Source organism: Mixophyes fleayi, chromosome 8 (assembly GCF_038048845.1).
Source record: "Mixophyes fleayi isolate aMixFle1 chromosome 8, aMixFle1.hap1, whole genome shotgun sequence".
In the NCBI taxonomy this organism is placed as follows: Eukaryota; Metazoa; Chordata; class Amphibia; order Anura; family Limnodynastidae; genus Mixophyes; species Mixophyes fleayi.
In genome coordinates this window covers 656,751-681,463 of record NC_134409.1, presented here as the reverse complement: position 1 = coordinate 681,463, position 24,713 = coordinate 656,751, and the positions used below count along the sequence as shown (strand labels likewise).

At 41.5% G+C, this 24,713-nt stretch overlaps 1 protein-coding gene across 1 annotated transcript in view; it reads right to left on the bottom strand.

Annotated features, from left to right (window-relative positions):
• LOC142098779 (vitamin D3 hydroxylase-associated protein-like) overlaps positions 1-24,127 on the bottom strand; it is a 37,408-nt gene extending 13,281 nt beyond the window's left edge. The window contains exons 1-11 of the mRNA XM_075181547.1: positions 23,826-24,127; positions 19,388-19,501; positions 18,323-18,463; positions 17,904-18,037; positions 16,508-16,714; positions 7,507-7,547; positions 6,067-6,191; positions 5,709-5,834; positions 4,804-4,898; positions 2,501-2,600; positions 1,537-1,580 (exon numbers count right to left, since the gene is read on the bottom strand). Coding sequence (XP_075037648.1) covers positions 1,537-1,580; positions 2,501-2,600; positions 4,804-4,898; positions 5,709-5,834; positions 6,067-6,191; positions 7,507-7,547; positions 16,508-16,714; positions 17,904-18,037; positions 18,323-18,463; positions 19,388-19,501; positions 23,826-24,032 — 1,334 coding nt within the window. The 5' untranslated portion in view covers positions 24,033-24,127. The remainder of the gene's footprint in view (positions 1-1,536; positions 1,581-2,500; positions 2,601-4,803; positions 4,899-5,708; positions 5,835-6,066; positions 6,192-7,506; positions 7,548-16,507; positions 16,715-17,903; positions 18,038-18,322; positions 18,464-19,387; positions 19,502-23,825) is intronic.
• Between the last annotated feature and the right edge of the window lie 586 nt (positions 24,128-24,713).

The window sequence follows — 24,713 nt, the reverse complement described above, 5'->3', positions numbered from 1 at the left end:
TGCAGATCTAATACTAGCATAGTCTCCATGGCGTCTGTGATCCGCTTTGCGACTGGGTGACAGCTTTCATATTTGCTTAATATTGCAAACGATTGTTTAACAGTCAATTGTTGTAAACTACTAGTAGTCTTCTTCTTGGTCTGCTTCTCCCCCAGCAGCAGGAGCAGCAGCAGTGGGCCATACGCTCAAGGATTCTTCTGAGGAGTCCTGGATAGCAGAGGAGTCATTTCGCCTTAGCAACTTGGATGCAGGACTAACTCCGATCACTTGTGAGGATGTTGATGATGAAGGTGTTGGGGTGTAGCTGAGAGAAGGGACCTAGCTGATGCTGGACTGCTTGTTGTTATTTTTTAGCATAAGTTTCTGATTTTCACAAAAGCTTTCCATGAACTCACTTCAAATGCCGTAACATGGATGAGGTTCCTAGATGGTTAAGGTCACTATCTCTACTGACTGTGGCTTTACAATGCTACAAATGGCTACACAACTGTTGTCAGGATTTGGGTAAAAATAATTCCACACACACGAGGTGGATTGTTTGGTCTTATGTCCAGGCATGACAATGGGCTTCTTCTTATCACTGGCAAGAACTGCTGCAATCTTTGTTTGAAAGTGTATGAAAATAATATTGTGATCTGTGAGGTGGTCAAAATTGACTGTAAATGACTTTAGTTATTTGAAATAAGTGTTATTGAGGTTAATAAAAATGTAGGGGGAAAAAAAAGCAAAAATATGTGATTTTAGCAAAAACAAAATAGGAATTTTAGAAAAAAAATCGGGATCCAAAATGAAAGCACGCAAGGGCGGTTTTGCCAAAACCAAAACACAAAGTTAATCCAGATCCAAAACCAAAACCAGAGCACGGGGGTCAGTGAACATCTCTAATTATTACGTATGTATCATGTCTGCCTGTCCTTGTGTCCTCTAATATCACAGTGTCCCTTATTTATATAAATACTGTCCTCCTGATCCCTAGTATTATGTATGTGTTATATCCGATCTGTCCTTCTGTCCTCTAATATCATGGTGTTTTCTTGTTATAGGAATCCACTTAATATCATTCTGTATTCTGCTTCCCTACTGGTGACTACACTGCTTGTTACCCTCATATCATCTGATACTATAACTCTGAGGTCCCTTCCTCTGTTACTGACATTATATTATCTTTTTATGTATTGAGTTTCAGATTCCAGACAAGAGTGAAATCCTTCTCGAAATCATTATGTATTTGTATTACTCCTTACAGGTTAAAGTATCTGATTTTCTTCCTTTATCCTCAGTAGATGATGACTGAATTGAGTCAATATACAACCAGAATAAGGGGCCCAGGCAGGTATGTCACCCTTTTGGCCCCTGGCCCCTATAGAGGGAGCACATGTCGCTTTAACTGTAGTTACTCTTTTCATACAAGTTACGTGTAATGTTCTTATGCCTCAGTACGTAGAGCCTGGTGCAGGGTGGGGAATCGAGGTTCATCCCCCAGATATGTAACGTTATTCTACAATAAAGCTCCTCTGGACGAGCGCAGGACCTTACCTTGCGCCAATTGCGGCATATACAGCGTTGGCAATCCTTGGATACTGGAAAACATTTAGAATAAGATTATTTATTTACTGACATCACATTTCTAAAATAACATAATGCGTTTGTTTATGTGACCATTGTGTCTACAATGAGCAATGGCAGATTCTCACAATTGTGCCCTAGAGAAGTATTAATGTGACTTACTTTCATGTGACTGTATGGTGGTGATGTATGAGGGTGGGGGCAGGAGCGACCTGGTCCTTTACAGCAGCGTAAAAGTCACTGACTATCACTATTGATAGAAAAGTTAGAAAGATTTACAGAACTCATGTGGTAGAGCCTTAAATTGAATCTACCACATGCAGCCCTGTCCTCACTAACACATCACTCATCTCCTGATATACTCTGTGCTGCTGAGGACCCTGCCTCTTCCACTATATAACTCTCAGTCTGTGGCTTCCTGCTGCCTCCATTCCCCTCCTCACATCATGTCACTGCTCCTGTCACATGCAGCCCTGTCCTCACTAACACATCACTCATCTCCTGATATACTCTGTGCTGCTGTGGACCCTGCTCCTTCCACTATATAACTCTCAGTCTGTGGCTTCCTGCTGCCTCCATTCCCCTCCTCACATCATGTCACTGCCCCTTTCCCATGCATAGTGTGTTTGTGTGGCTGTCCCTCTGGTTTTATTTTTGCCGCTTGTAAATTTGTTATTAAAAAGGAACCAAAATATATTTAAAAATCAAAATAGGGCAATCAAAAAAAATTATAGCAAATATTACACATTAAATAGGGTCACACTAGGATGATTTCATCGTTATTAGAGGATTAAAGCTGCAATGATTTTTCTGGAGTGAAAATTCACCATAATCTGTTTATAAGATTTAGAATTTTGCTGCGTTTTCGTAGGTTCCTGGAGTTAGATCACATAAAAAATGTTTTGTTACAGTTTTTTATTCAGCGTCTACTTACAATCGGCCGGAGAATGAAGGACAGGATCCTCTTCACCATGACGGGCATGTTACAGAGAAGGACACCTTCCTGCAGGTTGGGGTCCACAATGTTGTTCTTACTATTAGGAATAAAATAAGTGGGTTATATAAAGTGAACCATAGACTTTGCCAGGGTCCGTTCCATGTAGTCAGCGCAGACCCCAATACACAGGCTCACGTTTCACTTTCAGTGGATTGCAGACTGGAACCTGGATCACTGGATCCTTGAGCCGTGGATTACTAATAAGGGATAAACTGACAGCGCCAATCAATACTTAAGAAGACATTGGATCTTCAATACATTATAGCAAAAATGTACACATAAAAGTCAGTAAGAAGGAGTCTTATTGAAGATATGGATCCTCCCAGAAATGATCCTATCATCAAAATCAGCAATAAAGCTCCTTTAATAAAAATGCTCCTTATATCATTCGTATCAGTTAATATGTCTACAGACGCAGTAAATGAACCTGAAACTCTCCGTGTAGATCTCCGTTGTCACATCACGATAATATAGCAGTTCAGTGGTGACCTCTCATAGATCTGTTGGACGCTACTCCGATCGTATCAGATCACATTCACAAAAGAATGGCAAAGACTTCAAATGGGTCTTCTTACGGATCTATCAATTTATTCTCAAAATGAGTCAAGTAATGACAGAATCGGTCAACACGACCATCCACGGTCCACATAAAAAAATATAAAAATATCCCCATAGTGGGATACTGTATCAAACTTTAAAACTTTTTATTAATAGCATTCAGATAAAATGTTAACGACTAGCATCCTTAGTTAAACAACATAGTACCCGTACCAGATATAAGATAGAAATAAACCTTGTATAATCAATCAGTGCTTGTACCCGGGATGAAGCAGTGAAAGGCACGGGTTCCAGTATGTGGTTCAACAGATGACAGGTGCAGTCAGATCTCTACTCTCGCACCAACGCGTTTCAGCTCACCTGGAGCCTATATCAAGGTGAATTAGTGGAGACCAAAGCAATCCTAGGTGTTTTAAACTCTCACAAAGTGTTAATTAGTCCATATGTGTGAAAGTACATAATAAGTACACATAACTGTTGAAACATCCACAATAGAATTCCTCCATACGTAGTTTAAAATCCTTCTCAAAATACATACATCAGATAAATAAAAAAAACATATAAAAGACATATATAAAACATCTAAATAACATAAATAGCTGTCTCATTTATCAAAATGACAAATAAAATTCCATTAGATATAAATAAATGACTCAAAGACCCCAATGGTCTCCCATCCACACACGAACCCAAGCTATCATTGCTTAGCTTCTCTGATCATCTCAGTGTGACTCTAATGTACTGATATAACTTTAATAAACTAGTCATCTGTAAGAAACCACCTCAACTCAAAATCCTGATTTAACCCTCCTGGAGAGAGTGTATCCAAATCATAGATCCATTTCATCTCACATTTAGCTAAAGCTTTCATAGAATTTCTTTTTCTCCAGTTGCTCAACCTTATCGATAGCTAAAAGTTCTGCAAACCACTGCCTGCACAATTATGATGATGTTTGAAATGGACAGAAACTGAATGATTTTCATACCCCTTTATCAACGGCAGAATGGATGGTTTTTAGTGACTGCTGATATTAAATCTTTATACACTTGTATTCCGCATAAAGATGGCCTAAGGGCCTTCAGGTATTTTTTGGATAAAGAGAATATCTATTCCCTAAAGAGAGATCTTATTATAGAGAGTATCAGTTTTATCTTAAATAATAACTATTTTTATTTTGAAGATAATTACTATATTCAGCGGAATGGGCCTGCCATGGGCACCAGGTTGGCTCCGAGCTACGGAGCCAACCTGTCAGTTTATCCCTTATTTTTGTGATATTATTTACTTTTAGGGTAAGGGTGTGTCCTTATTGATTTAGCTACAAGCTGCCTTTCAGAGCGCCTGTTTGACTGAAGTGAAACTTTATTTGTTTGTGGAATATTAATGATGATGTCAGCTGTTCAATTATCATTATTGTTTGTAAAGCATCTTCCTGAGTAGATATAAAAAAATGTGTCACCCTCATCTGAATTTCCATCTATCATCGGCTGCACCTCAGGGTATTATCACAGCGTATTCCACTTATTATTATCTTTTATTTATAAGGTGCCGCCAGGGTTCCATAGCACCGTACATCGGGGATAGAACACACAACACAAGTACAAAAGTGACAAAATGATACAAGTACAAGAAACAATTTTACATAATAACACAATTACAGCCCACAAATTACAGAACTTACAACTTGTCTTGTAGTGTCATCCCTCCATCTCCAAATAACTGCTTCCAGAACAGTCCGTTTACGTAATCCACGCGCGGTGGGCTGAACGGGATGAGCTGAACAGAAAAATATATTCATGTTATTTGTATAATTGTATAGAATCCAAGCTTTCCACTGGTAACATTTAAGTCATGTAAGTAGTAGGTTTATAAATGAGTGACGCAATTGTGAAATGGTGTTGTGGGGGGGGGGGGGGATACAAGGGGGTTTCTGTAATCACCATTAAATCCCTTTCTCCAGGGTTATTGTGAGACACAGACATTGGGTTATGTTTCCCCCCTGATTCCTCCTCTTCCTTATAACCTTCCCTTCCCCTGATCCTTCCTCAGATCACATCTAGCCCTGCAAGGAGACAAGTAAAGAACCAGCGTAGAACAGGGACCCCACATTGCTGGGTAGAGTGATTTGTCCCCCTATAGCCTCAGAGAATGGGATATAATAGTTTTCTCCTTAAGCAGTGGGGCGCTGACCATGACAAATCACTGTCCCAATAGGAGGGGAAGAACATCTAGGAGTGAACAGTCGCATAGAGAACCTTCTACCAAAGGCAGCAATGTCCTCTTTATAAAGTTTGGAAATGGTATAGAGGGAAGACCAGGCAGCAGACCTGGGTCACCGATGCTCAATGACATATAAGAATGACCTATGTCCTGTATGAGTATGTCTCCATCACAGAGGGAGCTGGTACACCCACCATAGAGTAGTAGACCATCCTTAGCAAACTGGAAGGAGGTACCACATCCCTTCCTATGGCCCTCATTCACGACAAAACAGGGAGTCTGCTCCTATCAGGTATATTTATATCACACTCCAGAATCCAGTTAGACGTGTACCAGACATGACTCCCATCTTCGTACTCCTCTCACCTTGTGTCCAGAGTCCTCCAGGAGCTGTTTGGTTTCTAGAAGAACTCGTCTCATACTGGGGTTCACCTGGAAATATCCGTCCTCTTCATAATATCCAATACGGAGAGGTTTGGTAGAGGAGTAAATCTATGGAACAAAGGTCAGTGGGATGAGGCTGGGTCGTAGTGTTGGGACTTATAATATCTGTGCTGAGCTCCCATCATCACAAGCGGTAAAGTCCCCGTCCTGATAACATTAATGTGTTGGGTCTTATGTGGAAAGTAATATAAGTCTTCCTCCTCCCAGGGAGACACCAGTAGGTAGGAGACCCCTCCCGTGTCCCCATACACCCTACACTTATATGTATATGTCTCATTACCTCCTCATTGAAATAAATGGGTGGAACATTTGGGTCAAGACGAAACAGCTCATCACACCATAGAGCCTTCATAGAAAGTACCAGAGAGTCCACATCTCTCGCCATAGGTCCAAGGCAAAATGGCACTGAAATAACAGACACACAATTAACGGGTCTGATTCATCAAGTCACGTATCTGATGATTTTATGCGTAACGCACGCAAAATCACTCTGCGTATGCCCAGAACTGGGCCATAAGCAACTAAAGGCAGCAAATTTCAATGCATTTACATATGCAAAGGGCACTTACTACAGCCTACAATTTCTGGGAGTGAATGGGCGGGAAAGGGTGTTAAAATGTATTCAATGTACAGGTAGAGCGCGCCAAACTCGAGCGCACGCAGCCCTGCCGAATCAAGCTCCTGGCATCTCAGAGTTACTTGTTTTTCTGCTTTATCGCTTGCTTCAGTACCAGGGATAGTCTAAGTCCTGAGTACTAGTGGGGATGGCTGTGTATACATGCTAGAACCTGTGAAACGATTGGTTGGATCGCACTCCGAATCAGATAATATGCAAGAGTAGCAACAATAACAGGATATCTCTCCCTGGAGGTTATGTCGAAAGTACAAATACTGTGCGCTATAAAGACTTTCTGATATTCAATGAATATAAACTTACACATAGCACCACTAACGCTAACAGCAAAATCGTGTATCACACTTACACATATATATGGTACAGCTGGCAACAACATATATATATGAAAACAGAGGATAGGGTAGAATGCAGCAGCTTCCGTCTTCTTCACACTCACGGCTGTGTGTTTTCATCCCCGTCATAACATTAATTCACCAACGATCATCAGGCGTCTTACTTAGTTGTAGAGACGATTTACATGCGCTCACGTTGCGCTCAGTATGCAATGCTTCGATGAATCAGGCCCAATGTGACACTACATTACTGTCACATTAATAAGAAACACCTTATAATTGTGCAATCATGTTACATTCAATTACAATCACTAAACTACAACAGCACAGATGTGTACCCCTCTTACAACCTATAACTGCAACTGAAATAACAGATACACAATGAATGTGCACACTAATAATGACACTGAAATAACGGACATCCAATAAATGGGTATCTTCTACATACTATTACTGTAACCGAAATCACAAACATGTGTGACCCCATTACTGTGACTGAAATAACAGACACACAATAAATGTATACCTCTTATACCCCATTACTGTCACAGATAAGATATGCAATCAATGTGCATCTTCTCTTATACCCTATTAATGTCACTGAAATACCTAACACCCAATAAAAGAGTACGCCCCCTACATTCCATTACTGTCAATGAAATATATGACACCAAATAAATGCGTGCACCCCAATACTGTCACACAATTAACAAATACCCGATAAATGCGCAACCCTATTTCACCCCATTACCTGCCGTCATTCCATCAACGCACAGACGAACGCCACGTAAGCTGCAAAACGAAGGGATATCAATATTACTTCCTATTATTTCTCATGGTAATTAATATTACTTACTATACCATAACATACATAACATAGTTGATGAGGTTGAAATAAGACACCAGTCCATCAAGTTCAACCTATTTTGGATCTCCTGCGATCCCTCACTTATATTTGAAATTGATCCAGAGTAAGCAACCGCCAATCTGTTTCAATTGTGAAAATCCCCCCAGACCCAATATTGCAGTCCTATTTTTACCCTATATCCACTACTATCCTTCATTTTAATTAACAGTCGTATCCCTGGATACACGTTTCTGGAAAAAAAATTTGTTTAACCCTTTCTTAAGCATATCTATTGAATCTGCCATCACAACCTTCCCTGACAGTGAATTTCATATCTTGACTGCCCTTACTGTAAAGAACCCCTTCCTTTGCTGGTTGTGAAATTTCCTCTCCTCTAACCTTAGGGGGTGGCCGCGTGTCCTGTGTATAGTCCTTGGGGTAAAAAGTTCCCTTGAAAGTTCTCTGTTTTGACCCTTTATGTTCTTGTACATAGTAATCATATCCCCTCTTAGACGCCTCTTTTCTAAAGTAAACATGCCTAAACTGGCTAACCTTTCCTCATAACTTAATGACTCCATACCCTTTATCAATTTTGTCGCCCTTCTCTGAACCCTTTCTAGTTCCAAATTATCTTTTTTATAGAGTGGACCCCAGAACTGTACTGCATATTCAAGATGTGGTCTTACCAACGATTTATACAGTGGCAAAATTACACTGTCTTCCCTTGCATCTATGCCCCTTTTTATACATGCCAATACTTTGTTTGCCCTTGCAGCTGCTGCTTGACATTGAGCACTTTTGCTTTGTCTACTGTCTACAAGTACTCCCTAATCCTTTTCCATTACAGATTCTCCTAAATTAATTCCATTTAATTTATAGATTGCATTCTTGTTTTTGAATCCCTAAATGCATAACCTTACATTTATCTATATTAAACCTCATATTCCATTTGGCCGCCCAATCCTCCAGTTTATTTAAGTCCCTCTGTAGAGAAGCTACATCTTGCTCTGATTTTATTACTTTACACCACTTAAAACTTTTGACCAATTAGAAAATTTTCCATTTATCACAACTTTCTGTTCCCTATTCTCTAACCAGTTTTTGATCCAAGTACAAATGTTGTTTCCTAGACCCAGTTCCCTTATTTTGTAAACCAACCTCTTGTGTGGCACTGTATCAAAGGCCTTTGCAAAATCTAAGTAGACCACATCTACTGTCCTGCCCTGGTCTAAGTTCCCACTAACTTCCTCATAGAAACTAATTAGATTAGTTTGACATGACCTATCCCTCACAAATCCATGCTGATTCCCACTAATAATCTTATTGCGCAATAAGTATTCCTGAATACTATCCCTTAATATACCTTCCAGTAGTTTCCCCAATATTGATGTTAGGCTTACAGGTCTATAATTCCCTGGTTGTGATCTCGTCCCCTTTTTAAACAACGGCACCACATCTGCTATTCGCCCATCCCTTGACACTGAGCCTGATGAGATTGAATCTATAAAAATTAAAAATAGCGGTCTAGCTATTTCTGAGTTCAGCTCCATAAGAACCCTTGGGTGTATGCCATCTGGACCTGGAGTTTTATTTATCTTAATATTTTTCAGTCGCCTTTGGATTTCTTCCTCTGTCAGCCAAGTATTAATTAATGGGACGGTTTAATTTCCATTTTTATGTATTATTCCTACCATTTGTTCCTCTCTAGTAAATACTGAAGAAAAGAAGGTGTTTAATACCTCTGTTTTTTCCTTAGTAACATTTATCAATTCTCCCATCTCACTTCTTAGGGGTCCTTTATTATCTTTTTTAATCCTTTTGCCATTTATAGACTTAAACAACTTTTAGGGGTTTGTCTTACTTTCTTTTGCAACTTGTTTTTCATTTTCTAATTTAGCCAATCTAATTTCCTTTTTGCATGTTTTAATACATTCCTTGTACCTACGGAAGGACTCCTCAGACCCTTCAGACTTAAACAATTTAAATGCACGCTTGTTACTTGGCATTTTTCCCCTTACCTTTTTAATTAGCCACATTGGTTTAGACTTAATTCTTTTACATTTTTTTCCCATAGGAATGAACTTATACGTTTATGTTTCCAGCAACATTTTAGACAGCCCATTTTTCTTCTGTAGTTTTTCCTTCAAAAACTTTGTCCCAGTCTATGCTCTTTATAGACTCCTTTAGCATATTAAAATTTGCCTTTCTAAAGTTTAAAGTCCTAGTTGATCCCTTATACAGTTTCTTCTAGTAACTAATTTCAAATGAGACCATATTATGATCACTATTTCCCAAGTGTTCTCTTGCTTGAATATTTAATATTACGTCTACATTATTTGTTATTACTAGGTCCAGTATAGTCCGGTTCCTAGTTGGTTCCTCTACTAATTGGGACATGTAATGGTCTTTTAGCGTGCTCAGAAACCTATTTCCCCTAGCTGTACCGCAGGTCTCATTACTTTAATCAATGTCCGGATAATAACAATCCTCCATAATTAAAATTTGACCTAGTTGTGCAGCCTTTTGAATTTGCTGTAGAAGTTGGGCTTCCTCAATCGTACTAATATCTGGCGGTTTATAGCATATCCCTATCAGCAACTTCTCTGAACTTTTTCCTCCGCTGAATATGTCCACCCACAATGCCTCTATATTATCACCAATATTCTTATAAATAACTTCCTGAATACCTGGTTTTAACTCTGGCTTAATATAAAGACATACTCCTCCTCCCCTTGTATTTACCCTATCCCTCCTGAAGAGAGAATAGCCTTCCAAGTTGACTGCCCAGTCATGTGTATCATCCCACCAGGTCTCCGTAATACCTATAATATCATACTGCTTGTTCATTGCTCCTAGTTCTAACTTCCCCATTTTACCTGTCAGGCTTCTTGCATTTGCAAGCATACACTAAGTCTATTGCCTCCCATAGGTATTTCTTTTTGCTTTAAAAAGGGCTTCTCCTTATCGGCTATGCTTCCCTTTCCCCCCTCTCCACCCCTTAACTCTTGTTAGATTCCACCTTACTACTGTCAGTTTCTATCCCATAAATACTTTCTGCCCCCCCCCCCCCCCCGAAGCCTACTGTCAGTAACTCACCACAAACTGATATGACTGGTTTCCTACCATACCCCACTAAAGGGTGGACACTGAAATCCTGTTGTGAGGTAAGTACACAGGGGTAGAGGTACCTTCCTACGGTGCTTATAGAGCGACATTGACAGGCAGAAGCATAGCTTGGATGTGGAGATAAGTGACAGTAGAATCCAGATGTCAGATAACACAGTCTTCCATTATATGTATCGTTTGTAAGATTGTGTTATTGAAATTGTATTATTACATTATTGTACAAGTAAAGATTCTATTTCATACATATATATCTGCGTTGTGATTATGCATTTATAATGTCTTGATACAGGAGATATTATATATAGAAATCTGCATGATACAGTAAATTAAAGGACTGAAGTAGGGGTGTCATAAGTGGGAAAGTGTAAGTGTGTATGGTAATGTAATAAGTGTATCTAGGAGCAGAATAGGAAGACCGAGTGCACAAGTAAGCCGTAGATGCAGGTTCTTTCACAAAAGCTTTAGTAATTCACAAAGTTGAACTTGTTCCTTATGAGGAATTCCAAGAGTAATATGTGTCATGCAGCAATTTCCAAACCATCGGGAGACCGAACTAGTGGTGGTTCTGAGAGGAGAGATTGCTAAAATCTCCAGCCATTGATCTATGACACCTATAAAGAGGGTTCCTAATCTTTCTGACACTGTGGATATTGTAGGCAATCTACTGGATGCGTTGATTGCTGAGTTTGCTACTAGATGTTGAGGAGAGGAGGAGGGTCACCAGCACGTGCCTACTCTTCACACTTGATGGCCACATGTTCATTCTAGTCTGTGTGCTCACGGGTGGCAGGACACACATAACGCACATACATCTCTTCTCAGCCAGGATGCTGAGGGTAACATTCTACCAGCTCTCAGGCTGCCTAATATCTTGGGGACCATAAAATAATTCATCACCATGTAGAGAGCTACATCAACCGCCACCATTTCCCTCAGTCAATGTGCCAATGATCTGTGATGCAAACATAAGAAACATGAGCAGGGCAGCGGTCAGAAACTGTGGGACCTGGTATAAAGGAATGAAGCAGGGCCCCCCTCATTGAATCCCATCTCCCCGGGCATCTACAAAACCCTTTCCCAATTAACCTACCATGTCATTCTTGATATGATGCAGTGGCTCCAAGTCACTGAGAGACTGGGAGTAAAAGAAAATGATTTTTGAAAGTGAAATTCAAGGTGACTAAACAAGGAGGTCACTCCGTGCCCCTCACAGTTTTACCTGCTGTACCCCCCCCCCCCCCCAATGGCAGCCCTGATCATTAGGAGAGTAGTCAGCTATCCAGGCTAGTTCCATGATGCCATACCCTGCTTCTGGGAAGTCTGACAGCTGTGAAATGTGGAGAGATGGCTACTGGGTATGTAAATAAAACCACCACTTTGGACATGTACTTTGTTTTATATGCTTAATATGTGGTTTATTCAATATATGCAAATATAAGATCTGAAGAATAAAATGTATTATTTCCGATCTTTGCAACTGGAGCTTAAAATAATTTCTGTGCAGAGAGATCTGCTAAGGACATATGTTTGAATGAAGAATTAAGGCAAGTAAGGAAAGTAACCTTACAAAATAGAAAAGCATTAGATTTGTGTTAGCTTCGAAGAGTAGTGATTATGCTTTAATAGATTAAGAGTGTTGCACAGAGATGTAATAATTAATTAAGACAATAGAGGATATACAAGGAGGATTAAATAACACTAAAGGTCTGTATTTGGATGGTTTAGTTGTATTGGTATAATAAATAAATATTATTTGAAGTTGGTTTATAGTCCTAGTAGAAAATATAGATAGGGATATTCTTATTTATTAAGCTACTGATTATATGAATTTCTAAATTTGGGTAAAGTCCATAGGCAGAAATAAAATTTCTACCAAGACTGAAATTTTTAAACTGAGAAAAGGCTTAACAAGAACAGTAGGGTCTTCTGCTGGTGAAGGGCAGCATGTTCAGCTGGAAAGGTCACAGAACTGCTTGATATTAGTCTCAAAAAGGGATATCATCATCATCATCAACAATTATTTCTTCTCCGGTACGGTTAGTACAGACATGCAATTTTCTGCTTGCTGCTTTTTTTGAACCCTCTTAAATGAAACACTTGCACATCTTTGTTATTGTTGTCATTAATGCTAAATATGTCAAAAGATGGGAATGAGGAGGCGGTTTAACGGTTACAATTTAAGGATTACTGTCTTAATAATAGTATGCAGCAGCTGTAGAAAATACTATTCTGCTATCTGTGTGTAATATAACTGTAGCAGAGAGACATCGGTTTTTAGCAATATAAACCTTCCTTTGACTGTGTTAACATTCAACAGTGAATTATTTGTTCCTTATATGGTACATGAGCACATGTTATATGACCTGGACTTCTGTCATTTGGGAGCTGTGCTATCTATAGTGATATCCAGCTTTATTGCAATAAATGAACAATGCTTCATCGATATGTGGACATTTAATTTCTTTATCAACAGACAATCACCAGCACAGAGCCTGTTGTCAGGCAGAGCGAGATTAGCTGGGTGAGTGATGGCAGAAAAGTGCACCCATGCAAAACAACCTCTACAGCGACTCTCCGTGCCCACCTATGCTTGTATACGGATGCCAGCAAAGGGCCTGCAAACTGGTTATAGTTAAGGACATAAAAAAATTGTAGAAATGTACTAAAGGTAGCACACAAAAAAAGCAATGAATAGAATATATGAATAAAATATCACAATTAGTATGTTACTACCTGCACTGATCTAGGGCACAATGTAGGCATTGAATAAATCCTGTTGGTGGGGTGGGGGTAAAGTAAGGCAGATTTTATATTTACAGCTTGTTTTTGCCCACTGTGTAATAGCCTGGCGTGGAAGGCAAGGGGGCGCTAAGAGCATTATGGAAGTCGAATAATTGGATGGAGTCGTTTCAGTTAATAACCATCAATTTCAATTTTACTTTATGTGAAAATATGCGAATAGCCCGCTACGGCATGGAATATCCATGGACTATCCGCTAAGTGGTCGCATCTTGCGTATGCAAGTTATGGATGATAGAGGAATAATGATCAGAATAATATTGAGTGTGTAATGCAAATAGACCAGTTTAAACTAGCTTTTTGTCGGGAAGACACGTATACAGCTGTTAGAGAGTTGAACCCCACCCTTGGAGGGCATTGTTTGAACCGACCTATGACCTGCATTATACTGGACTGTCCTGAATCCTGAACCTATGAAAACACGCCAAGACATCACTACTGTTTTTTTATGTATCACAAACTGTATATAAACCAGGTTCTGGGTCCACTATACAGTCTACTTGCCCACAGACTTCAGGATTGAATGACTGTATGCTGGATCCAAGGCGCTTGCGTATGTATCGGCTGTACTTTGTTATTGAATTGTTATATATTGTATCTTGCTATTAAATCACTTTGTGTGTTGGAAGCACACCAAGTTGCAGCGGACAATTTTCATTGATAGCGACTAGATGAACATAACAGCATGTAGGCCTAGGGCGACCTCAACCCTTAACATTGCTCGTATTGATATAGAGCTCTCTGCCCTGCAGCCTTGTGCTTATATATGGCCATGGGACTTGGTGACTTCTACTATACAGATATATATATATATATGTACTGTCGAAGCAATAATTAACAAAAACCCTATATTACCAATTAGTTCAATAGATTGAGCCAATGAACTTGAATTTTGTTTCTGTGCTTTTAAGAGAATGAAAAACAACATGTACTGTACAATGCAAGAACAACAAGTTATATAATTGTCACGTGATCTTCATTTCACAATATAAGGCCAAAAGAAATATTGGCTCCAAATAAGGTCAAGACGACCCTTTCCAAAAGGCCCCTCCAAGAACATGTCACTTTAATGATGAAATGACAGCTTTGACCTGGGTCAAAGCTTTGATTTTTGGCAAATGATAAGTAATGTTTATGGCAATGATAGTGTCACTCACCGGACTGTTAGTGCCTCTAGGTTGGGACATAGGTCTCTCTCGCTCCTGCCGGCGCCTCTCCTGAGCCGCGGCCGTCTGCCATCTTGACTAAGATTGCGCATGTGCAGAAACCCTGAACTGTTAATACCTCGCCTCTAGTCTCCTTGGTTAATTAATCACCTCTCAGTACTTAAGGCACCTGTTGCCCTATTTCCTTTGCCTGTTCTTGGTTCTCATTCCTTGAGACTCTGAGGTGTTTCCTGTTTCTGCTCGTGTTATCCGTTTGCTCCTGGGCAAGTCTCCTCTCCACATCGGTAGTAGAACTTACCCGCTGCAGACTACTCTCGCTACCTCCGTTACCTGCCTGCTTCTGGACAAGTCTCCTCTCCACATCGGTAGTAGAACTTAACCGCTGCAGACTACTCTCGCTACCTCCGTTACCTGCCTGCTTCTGGACAAGTCTTTTTTCCTCATCGGTAGTAGAACTTACCCGCTGCAGACTACTCTCGCTACCTCCGTTACCTGCCTGCTTCTGGACAAGTCTCCTCTCCACATCGGTAGTAGAACTTAACCGCTGCAGACTACTCTCGCTACCTCCGTTACTTGCCTGCTCCTGGACAAGTCTCCTCTATACATCAGTGGTACAACTTGCCTATTGCAGACCACTCACGTTACTCCGTTCCACGCCTGCACCTGGACAAGTCTTCCCTTCACATCAGTGGTACAACTTGCCTATTGCAGACCACTCACGTTACTCCGTTCCACGCCTGCACCTGGACAAGTCTTCCCTTCACATCAGTGGTACAACTTGCCTATTGCAGACCACTCACGTTACTCCGTTCCACGCCTGCACCTGGACAAGTCTTCCCTTCACATCAGTGGTACAACTTGCCTATTGCAGACCACTCACGTTACTCCGTTACATGCCTGCACCTGGACAAGTCTTCTCTACACATCAGTGGTAAAACTTGCCTATTGCAGACCACTCACGTTACTCCGTTCCATGCCTGCGCCTGGACAAGTCTTCCCTTCACATCAGTGGTACAACTTGCCAATTGCAGACCACTTACGCTATTCTGTTACACACCTGCGCTGGACAAGTCTTCTCTACATATCCGTGGTGAAACTTGCCAGCTGTAGATCATTCATGTGTCCTTGTGATATAGCTACTACTCTGTATGGTACCTATTAGCTGGACTAAAGTCTACAAGTGCCTCTGTATTGTAGCTGCAAGTCGCTGACTCTTCTACTTTATTGTTGATTGGTCTTTGTCTAACGTTATCCAGTTATCAAGTTCTGGCCTGCTATATGCTACCTGCATGCTAAGGCACTTGGACTCTTTCCTCATTTATCCTGTTTACTAAACTGCTGTACCATCATAGTTCCACGGTGCCAAGACTCAGCATTTATACTATTGACATTCCTTTCCTCTATTCTACTGTATGGTTTCACTGATTCACCACACTACCCAGAGGTCCGCACTTCTGGTAAGTGTAGCTACACCTGGTGAATTCTGGGTAAAACTCCTAGTACCCGTGACAGATAGAGATTTAGAGTGCCAGCAGTGATGTAAGCTGGGAAGGTGTGTTTTAAAGTAATAATGAGTAACATTTTCTATAAAAGAAGAACTTAATCAATTATAGATTGTCAATTGGCATTTGAGACCCTGGGCGTATGTCTGCTTCCTCCAGTATGGCTGTATCTATGCATAATATCTTTTTAATAAAAAAATAGAAATATTATATTTTGTAAACCTGCTCATCTCAATTATTATTTCAAGAGAAGAATAAGAAAAATCTTATACAATACAAACACAAAGGAGTATTTACATACATAATGCTCACCTCAGTCTGCTTGCAGTTGACTTAAATCCGGCAATGCCACAAAAGCTGGACGGGAGGCGGATGCTGCCACCAATGTCTGTTCCAATACCGAGAATTGAACCTTGTCCTCCAATCAATGCCCCCTCCCCACCGGAAGAGCCTGCTGCCCCTTTGGTTCTGTTATGGGGGTTTAATGTGTGTCCGTATATTGGATTACTGGTCTCATAGCTAGTAGAAAGCAGGAGACAGTATTAGTACACAGTATATAATATAGTAATATAATCCTAGTACAGATCATGCTTAGTAAATTCCTTTATATTATGAACATAACAGAGGACATTTGATTAGAAATTTCGGGGAAACCGTTGCTGGTAGCAGACATTTGTATATATGTGTATATATTTAATATAAAAAGTTTAGTTTTTGTTGATTAGTTTTCTCCATGTAGAGCCTGTTGGTGACCAGTATGGATGGATTATATTACCCATGATCCTCTGCCTCTTGTAGAACTGCTCACATGTGTTACACCGTTTAGGCTGTGCACTGCTTAGCGGATTGTGCCCATAGTAGAGGTGAGCGACTGACTATACCCCTGGGCAAGGGATTGTAAGTGGTGTAATCCAATCCCATGTAACATATATGTGTGTGTGATCGAGGGGTGACAAGGTAAACCCCACCTCATGAGTGGAGAGTGTGCGTGACCCTTGCAGGTGGACACAAAAGTGCAGAGAATTGAGTTCAAGTTCTTTAACATCCACAGTTGAGTTCTAGCCCATCGGGATGGTCCTTACCTTGTTGTTGACCACAGGTACGTTGAGTATGGATAGGAGAGATACAGAGAGCAGCAGACGAGAGATACAATAAGCAGAGTTACCGAGTGGGAGATTAGGGAGAGTCAGAGACATGGAGGACATTTACTGGCACTCTGGGACCGATAATGTGCCATGTCCAACACTGTTACGGTCAGTGAGCAGAGGGCGAAGACCGACAGCCGGGCTATAACCTGGGTACCTGGAATCTGTGTAATATCCTTGTCTAGAGCTAAAGGGACAAGAGTGACGGTGATTATCCCCAAGAGGTGGAGTGCCAGCACTTGTGCAATATATATATATATATATATATATATATAGACACTATCGGATAATTAGACAAATACTAAGGATATGCTGGATAATAAGAGTGGAATGAAGAGATGGTCCAAGGCCCATTTATTATTATTTAGCAGTGATGTGAACTGTATTGCTGCATTTGTGATGTCCTACTGTCAGCCTGGTTATCAAGCTTTCATGTGCCCATTCCACAGTCTAACCCACCGGGGATGAGCCTAGTGGATAGCTGAGCAGGAGGTAGAGCACCCACTTTACAGACCTGTAGATAACCCTGTGGGAACAACAGAAGGTTCTTGACTTGTATTTACCACATAAGAGCCTGTGGAACATTTGTCTTGGCAAACACGACAGCACCTTGTTTCTTCAGGACTTTGACAATGACGCTGTCCTCCTTCTCCAGCTCATCGAGGTACTGAACGAGGCCGCACGTGGAGGGATGGCCCTGAAAAGAGAGGTTAAAAATGTGTCCATGCTTCACCACAGGTGAGTTAGGTTGGACCTTTCATTAATACACCTCTGTTCAAGCAAGGAAATTATAAGTTGTCTGAGGATGTTGTTGTTAGGGTTAGTCTAACGGAAATTACTGTCTGTTCCAATCAACAAAAATTTATGAAGTCCTACCTCAGAGATCTTACAATCTAATCACTCACATGTTGTATGTGATGATGTACAAGGGATTGTGCCCCACATGAATACACTGTGACATGATACAGAATATAGTAATTACCTGATAACCAATGTTTTCCTTTATAGAAATGGGGACTCCGTATAGTGGACCCTTTTCTTTGTCTCTCAGTTCCTTGAGTTGAGCTTCATAATCCAACAGAAAAACGGTCACACAGTTCAGATCGTGGTTCAGCTCCAGAGCCTGTGAGAAGACATTAACTGAGTCCGGAACAGTCTATCAATACTGCTATGACTAGACATAGTAATCCAGCTGTTTTGGGCAGCAAATGATACAAATGGATCTACCTCATCAGCTCCACTAACTCTACAGCAGCCCCCATCTCTAGGGTGTTCCTAGTCATTGTGGTAGGCTCCTCTCCTCTTACCATGTATGTGTGTAGTGTACACTCTAAGGGACAAATAACAAGACCTTAGCAGCATTCTGTGAATTACTTCCCTACATCTTTCAGCCCCCACGGAATCTGATGCCCTGGACAACTGCCTCAGGTGACCACATGATAGCCACACTGCTGCCAATCTGCCTAACATTTACTTCTAGTAGTGATCATAAGAGCTGAGTCATTACTCCATCCACAGTCAGAGACAGTCCCCTGGGGAATAAAGGTTTCCTCCGGGCAATGCTGGAGAGTGGGCGGGGGTCAGCATAGTGGAAATTGCTCAGAAATGTATAGGGAAAATCTGTTTATTCTGTCGAGTTTCAGAAGGTTCCAATCAGACCCAGAGATGCACCTTCAATACACACATCATCGCTACAGTAGTTATTGATCCAAACCTTTACCAGACCGTAAAAAAGAAATCAAGTAAACATAGTTCCCCAGCCCTTCTTTCCCAGTAAGTAAAAAAACAACAACACATATTACATCTGTAATCAGAGAGGGAGCATGCTAACCCCAATGTATTTCTGCTGCGCTCTGACGGGTCCTGAGTTCCCACAATTCCATTTTTGGAGCAGGGGACACGTGGACCCCTCCACCCGACCAACACTCCACACACTCCATCCTCCACCAACTGCTAATCCTTTATCTCTCTGCTGTAATTGATGTAATAAGATCATAGCACATAGGACAATCAGAAGCAGCCTCTGGTCTATCCCTGGTTTCTGCACCTTCTCAGCGTAGGAGTACAGGACACTCTCTGGAGACAGGGATCCATCCTTCAGCTTCTCTGTCAGCTCCAATAGTGTCAGGCTCAGGATATTCCCACTGTCCACTCCAGGATTCTGGAAGAGTTATAGAAGCTCAGAGCACTGACAGAGACAAGTTAAAGTGACAGTAAAACAATGAGTTTGTCTCAAATAGAGCTGCGTCTGACCCCACAATCTCCCTACATCAGTGTGACGGAGCCCAGACTGGACCACGGAAATATTAGGGAGATCTCAGGTGCCCCACTGCCTGGGGGCAGAAAAGGGCTCAGAGCAGAAAGCGGCCCGTTCGCCTTAGAATTATTATACTGTATATAGCACTATCATAAATGATGATGATGATGAAGCTGCAGACATTGACTATTTTCTAAGCATGGAGAGATGCATTTTGGACTATTTCAGGACTGGAAAGCAGAAGAGCAGGAACCTTGGCCCAGAAGTCCCACGACCAACATACATCTAGGGGCCACAGAGGTGATGAAAGGAAACACATTGCTGGGCACAATAATGGGGCCCACAGAAGGCATTGTGGGCACATTGAGGGGTACAGTGACAGGGAAGAGTAAGGGTACAATGATGACACAGGGGGTATAGTGATGGCATGAGGCAGAATGTGGGGGCTCAGTGATTTATTAAGGCAGAGAGAGACAGTGATGACATGAGAAGAGTTTGGGCACAGTGATGGCATGATGCAGGGAGAACCAGAATGGCGTGACTCAGGGAGCACAGGGATGGCATGTAACAAGATTGGTGCACAGTGGCATGCTGTGAAGGGCATAGCGGTGATAACACAGTGATGGCATGTAATGAGTTTGCCTATGAAGCCCTATCGCCAGCGAAAAACACCCGTAATAGGGTTTTTTTGACATCTGATAAATATACCAGTATAGATTCCTTATTTTGAGTCATATGTTAACCACATGTTCTCTATAAGGTGTCAGCTCCCACACACAGACACGTGTTATATACGGTGGCAGCTCCCACGCACAGACACGTGTTATATACGGTGTCAGCTCCCACGCACAGACACGTGTTATATATGGTGTCAGCTCTCACGCACAGACACGTGTTATATACGGTGTCAGCTCCCACGCACAGACACGTGTTATATACGGTGTCAGCTCCCACGCACAGACACGTGTTATATACGGTGTCAGCTCCCACACACAGACACGTGTTATATATGGTGTCAGCTCTCACGCACAGACACGTGTTATATACGGTGTCAGCTCCCACGCACAGACACGTGTTATATACGGTGTCAGCTCCCACGCACAGACACGTGTTATATACGGTGTCAGCTCCCACACACAGACACATGCTTTATAAGGTGTCAGCTCCCACGCACAGACACGTGTTATATACGGTGTCAGCTCCCACACACAGACACGTGTTATATATGGTGTCAGCTCCCACACACAGACACGTGTTATATACGGTGGCAGCTCCCACACACAGACACGTGTTATATAAGGTGGCAGCTCCCACACACAGACACGTGTTATATACGGTGTCAGCTCCCACACACAGACACCTGTTATATAAGGTGGCAGCTCCCACGCACAGACACGTGTTATATACTGTGTCAGCTCCCACGCACAGACACGTGTTATATACGGTGTCAGCTCCCACGCACAGACACGTGTTATATAAGGTGTCAGCTCCCACACACAGACACGTGTTATATACAGTGTCAGCTCCCACACACAGACACGTGTTATATATGGTGGCAGCTCCCACACACAGACACGTGTTATATACTGTGTCAGCTCCCACACACAGACACGTGTTATATATGGTGGCAGCTCCCACACACAGACACGTGTTATATAAGGTGGCAGCTCCCACACACAGACACGTGTTATATAAGGTGTCAGCTCCCACGCACAGACACGTGTTATATAAGGTGTCAGCTCCCACACACAGACACGTGTTATATACAGTGTCAGCTCCCACACACAGACACGTGTTATATATGGTGGCAGCTCCCACACACAGACACGTGTTATATACTGTGTCAGCTCCCACACACAGACACGTGTTATATATGGTGTCAGCTCCCACACACAGACACGTGTTATATAAGGTGTCAGCTCCCACACACAGACACGTGTTATATATGGTGTCAGCTCTCATGCACAGACACGTGTTATATACGGTGTCAGCTCCCACGCACAGACACGTGTTATATACGGTGTCAGCTCCCACGCACAGACACGTGTTATATACGGTGTCAGCTCCCACACACAGACACGTGTTATATATGGTGTCAGCTCCCACACACAGACACGTGTTATATACTGTGTCAGCTCCCACACACAGACACGTGTTATATATGGTGTCAGCTCCCACACACAGACACGTGTTATATAAGGTGTCAGCTCCCACACACAGACACGTGTTATATATGGTGTCAGCTCTCACGCACAGACACGTGTTATATACGGTGTCAGCTCCCACGCACAGACACGTGTTATATACGGTGTCAGCTCCCACACACAGACACGTGTTATATATGGTGGCAGCTCCCACACACAGACACGTGTTATATAAGGTGTCAGCTCCCACACACAGACACGTGTTATATATGGTGTCAGCTCCCACACACAGACACGTATGTTTTGAAGCCTGAAGGTTATTCCATGACTCTTGTAACAAGGGGATAAATGGAGGAAATACTCATGAACTGGGGGACCGGCTGGTTCATCCACCACTAAGGACCCGTCTCTGCTCTTCTGACCAGCAGATGGACCAGTATAACTACACCCACCCTATGCTATTGATGCTACATCCTGATTGGGATATATTGCTAATGGTCCATCCATGAACCTGTGACTACTTCCGCTTGTGGCGGCGCAATGACTGAGGCTCCATTTCCCAGCATCCTCTCTGCCGGCTGCGCTGCAGACTATATAACTACATATACATGTATAATCCCATATATATATATATATTGTTTGATTTATATTTTATAAGGCAGTGCTGTGTCATTATATACTCTGTGAGGTTATTTCCTGCCATCAGGGGGTACTGGTGTAAGGGGCCAAGACTTACCAATTTGAATGAATTCTTCTGAAGATAAGCATTTAGCAATTTATTTTTATTTATAGGTCAAATCGGTCACTGAGTCTCGTCTAATTATTATTATTATTATTTATTTATTTATTTATAAGGCACCACAGATTCCATACCGCCGGATACAGAATTAAGTAACACATAGATGAGCTAATACACATAAATAGTACAGATGAGTGTGAGTGCTATGGGGACTTACACAGAGTGCAGCAAAAAACAGGACGGGGCATACAAGGGAGTCAAACAGACATGGGACAATGGGTTAATATCAGGGGCCGCACACGTTACTGGCCCTAAGGCCCCATCTCACCTCTCACACAAACACACATACTAATGTCAGCCCTCGATATAACCACCAAGGTGGCATTATCTATAAGATATTCACTTTACCTACAAAAAGTACTAATATGTGTAACAACAATAACGTAGTTTTAGGGGAACATCATCATTATACAAAGTAGAAAGCGGCACAAAGTTTTGGAGTTACCTGAAGAGTGTTGTGATATATGTGATATATGTAATATATGTGATATATGTGATATATGTGATATATGTGATATATGTGATATATGTGATATGTGTGATATGTGTGATATATGTAATATATGTGATATGTGATATATGTGATATATGTGATATATGTGATATATGTGATATATGTGATATATGTGATATATGTGATATATGGAGCCACTATTCTTCCATAATAAAAATGGGGTGTTCCCCTATAACAAGACAACGATACTGCCGCTGTTACTCTTATATTGGGGCTTCATTCAGTGGAGGGTGAGTGATCTCCAATGTGATTATTAATTGCACAAGTGAATTAGAATTTTATTTATAACAAATCTAATTCTGCCCACCAGGCATGTGTCTGTAATGTCAGTGCACAGTGTGTGTTACTTGGTTTATAGTGTATAAGAAAGATAGGATCAATATCTCTTTCTGTGTCTACATCTGAGCTGGAAACACAAGGACTGGACAGGAGCCAGTTGGCCTCAGTCACAGATCAGAAGCCAGGAAAATAAATATTCTCACATGTTCAGTATGTAAAATGATTTATATGTTAGATTTTCCTACCAAGAGAAGATGTTTGTCCCAGAATGTGTAAATCATGTGTATTGTTTTCTCTCTGTACCAGAGGGTTTGTCTTTCAGGGTCAGGGTCAGGTTGTGTACAGAGGAGACAACTTTTTACAGTGTCAGGGGGTGCTCACATTACCCCACCCCCCCTCTCCCCCTATATGATTGAGCAATGCCATGCACAGACAGGGTTAGTACAGCACAAATATTGGGGGTGCTCTATAATTCTATAGGAAATACAATACCAGTTTGTGGAAGTTCTGCACTGCCTCCTGCATGAGCTCCATGCTGGTCTCTCTCCTCTTCCTCTCCTGCTCCATCCTCCTGCGGATCCATCGTCTCTTCCTCCACCTAAGTCCATAGACTGATGCAACCAGGAGACAGCCCAGGGTGGCCAAGAGCTTGCACTCTAGTCCGTACTCTGAGAGGATCTGTGTCACCTTCTCCTGCATGGTGTTCTCACTGTATCTGCTTCTGAGCAGACAAACAACTGCTGGGTCTTATGTATCACAAGTCTGGCTGCATTCCAGGTCTGGCTCTGGGTACAGAACCTCCCAACAGGCAAGTCCCAGGCTGCAGTGCAGGGGACGTGGCCACGGCAGAATGGGCCTCACAATTTATACAGTAATACTATAAGGGGGTGTAACACACAGTTGTGACATCGTTCATAGATACAGTACACTCAAAGGCGGCAGTTTACAATTGTAACATAATACATAGATGCGGCACACAGTCATTGGTTACAAGATACAACGGTGCAAGAATTTAAGGATTTATCGCTTCTTGACGGTTATCTTCTTGTAACTCTATTTTTTTATACTTATGTAACAATATAGATGACATTAAAACATAATAAGATTAAGATTGCACACATTGAATTGTACTCTAATTTCATTGCTGATTCGATTGACATTATTCAATTATAAATAGAGATGCTCACTGACCCCTGTGCTTTGGTTTTGGTTTTGGATCTGGATTACCTTCGTGTTTTTTGGTTTTGGTTTTGCCAAAACGGCCCTTGCGTGTTTTGGTTTTGGTTTTGTTTTTGCTATTTTTTTTACAAAATTCCATTTTTTGGGCTAAATTCACATAATTTAGGTATTATTTTGTACCTATATTTTTATTAACCTCAC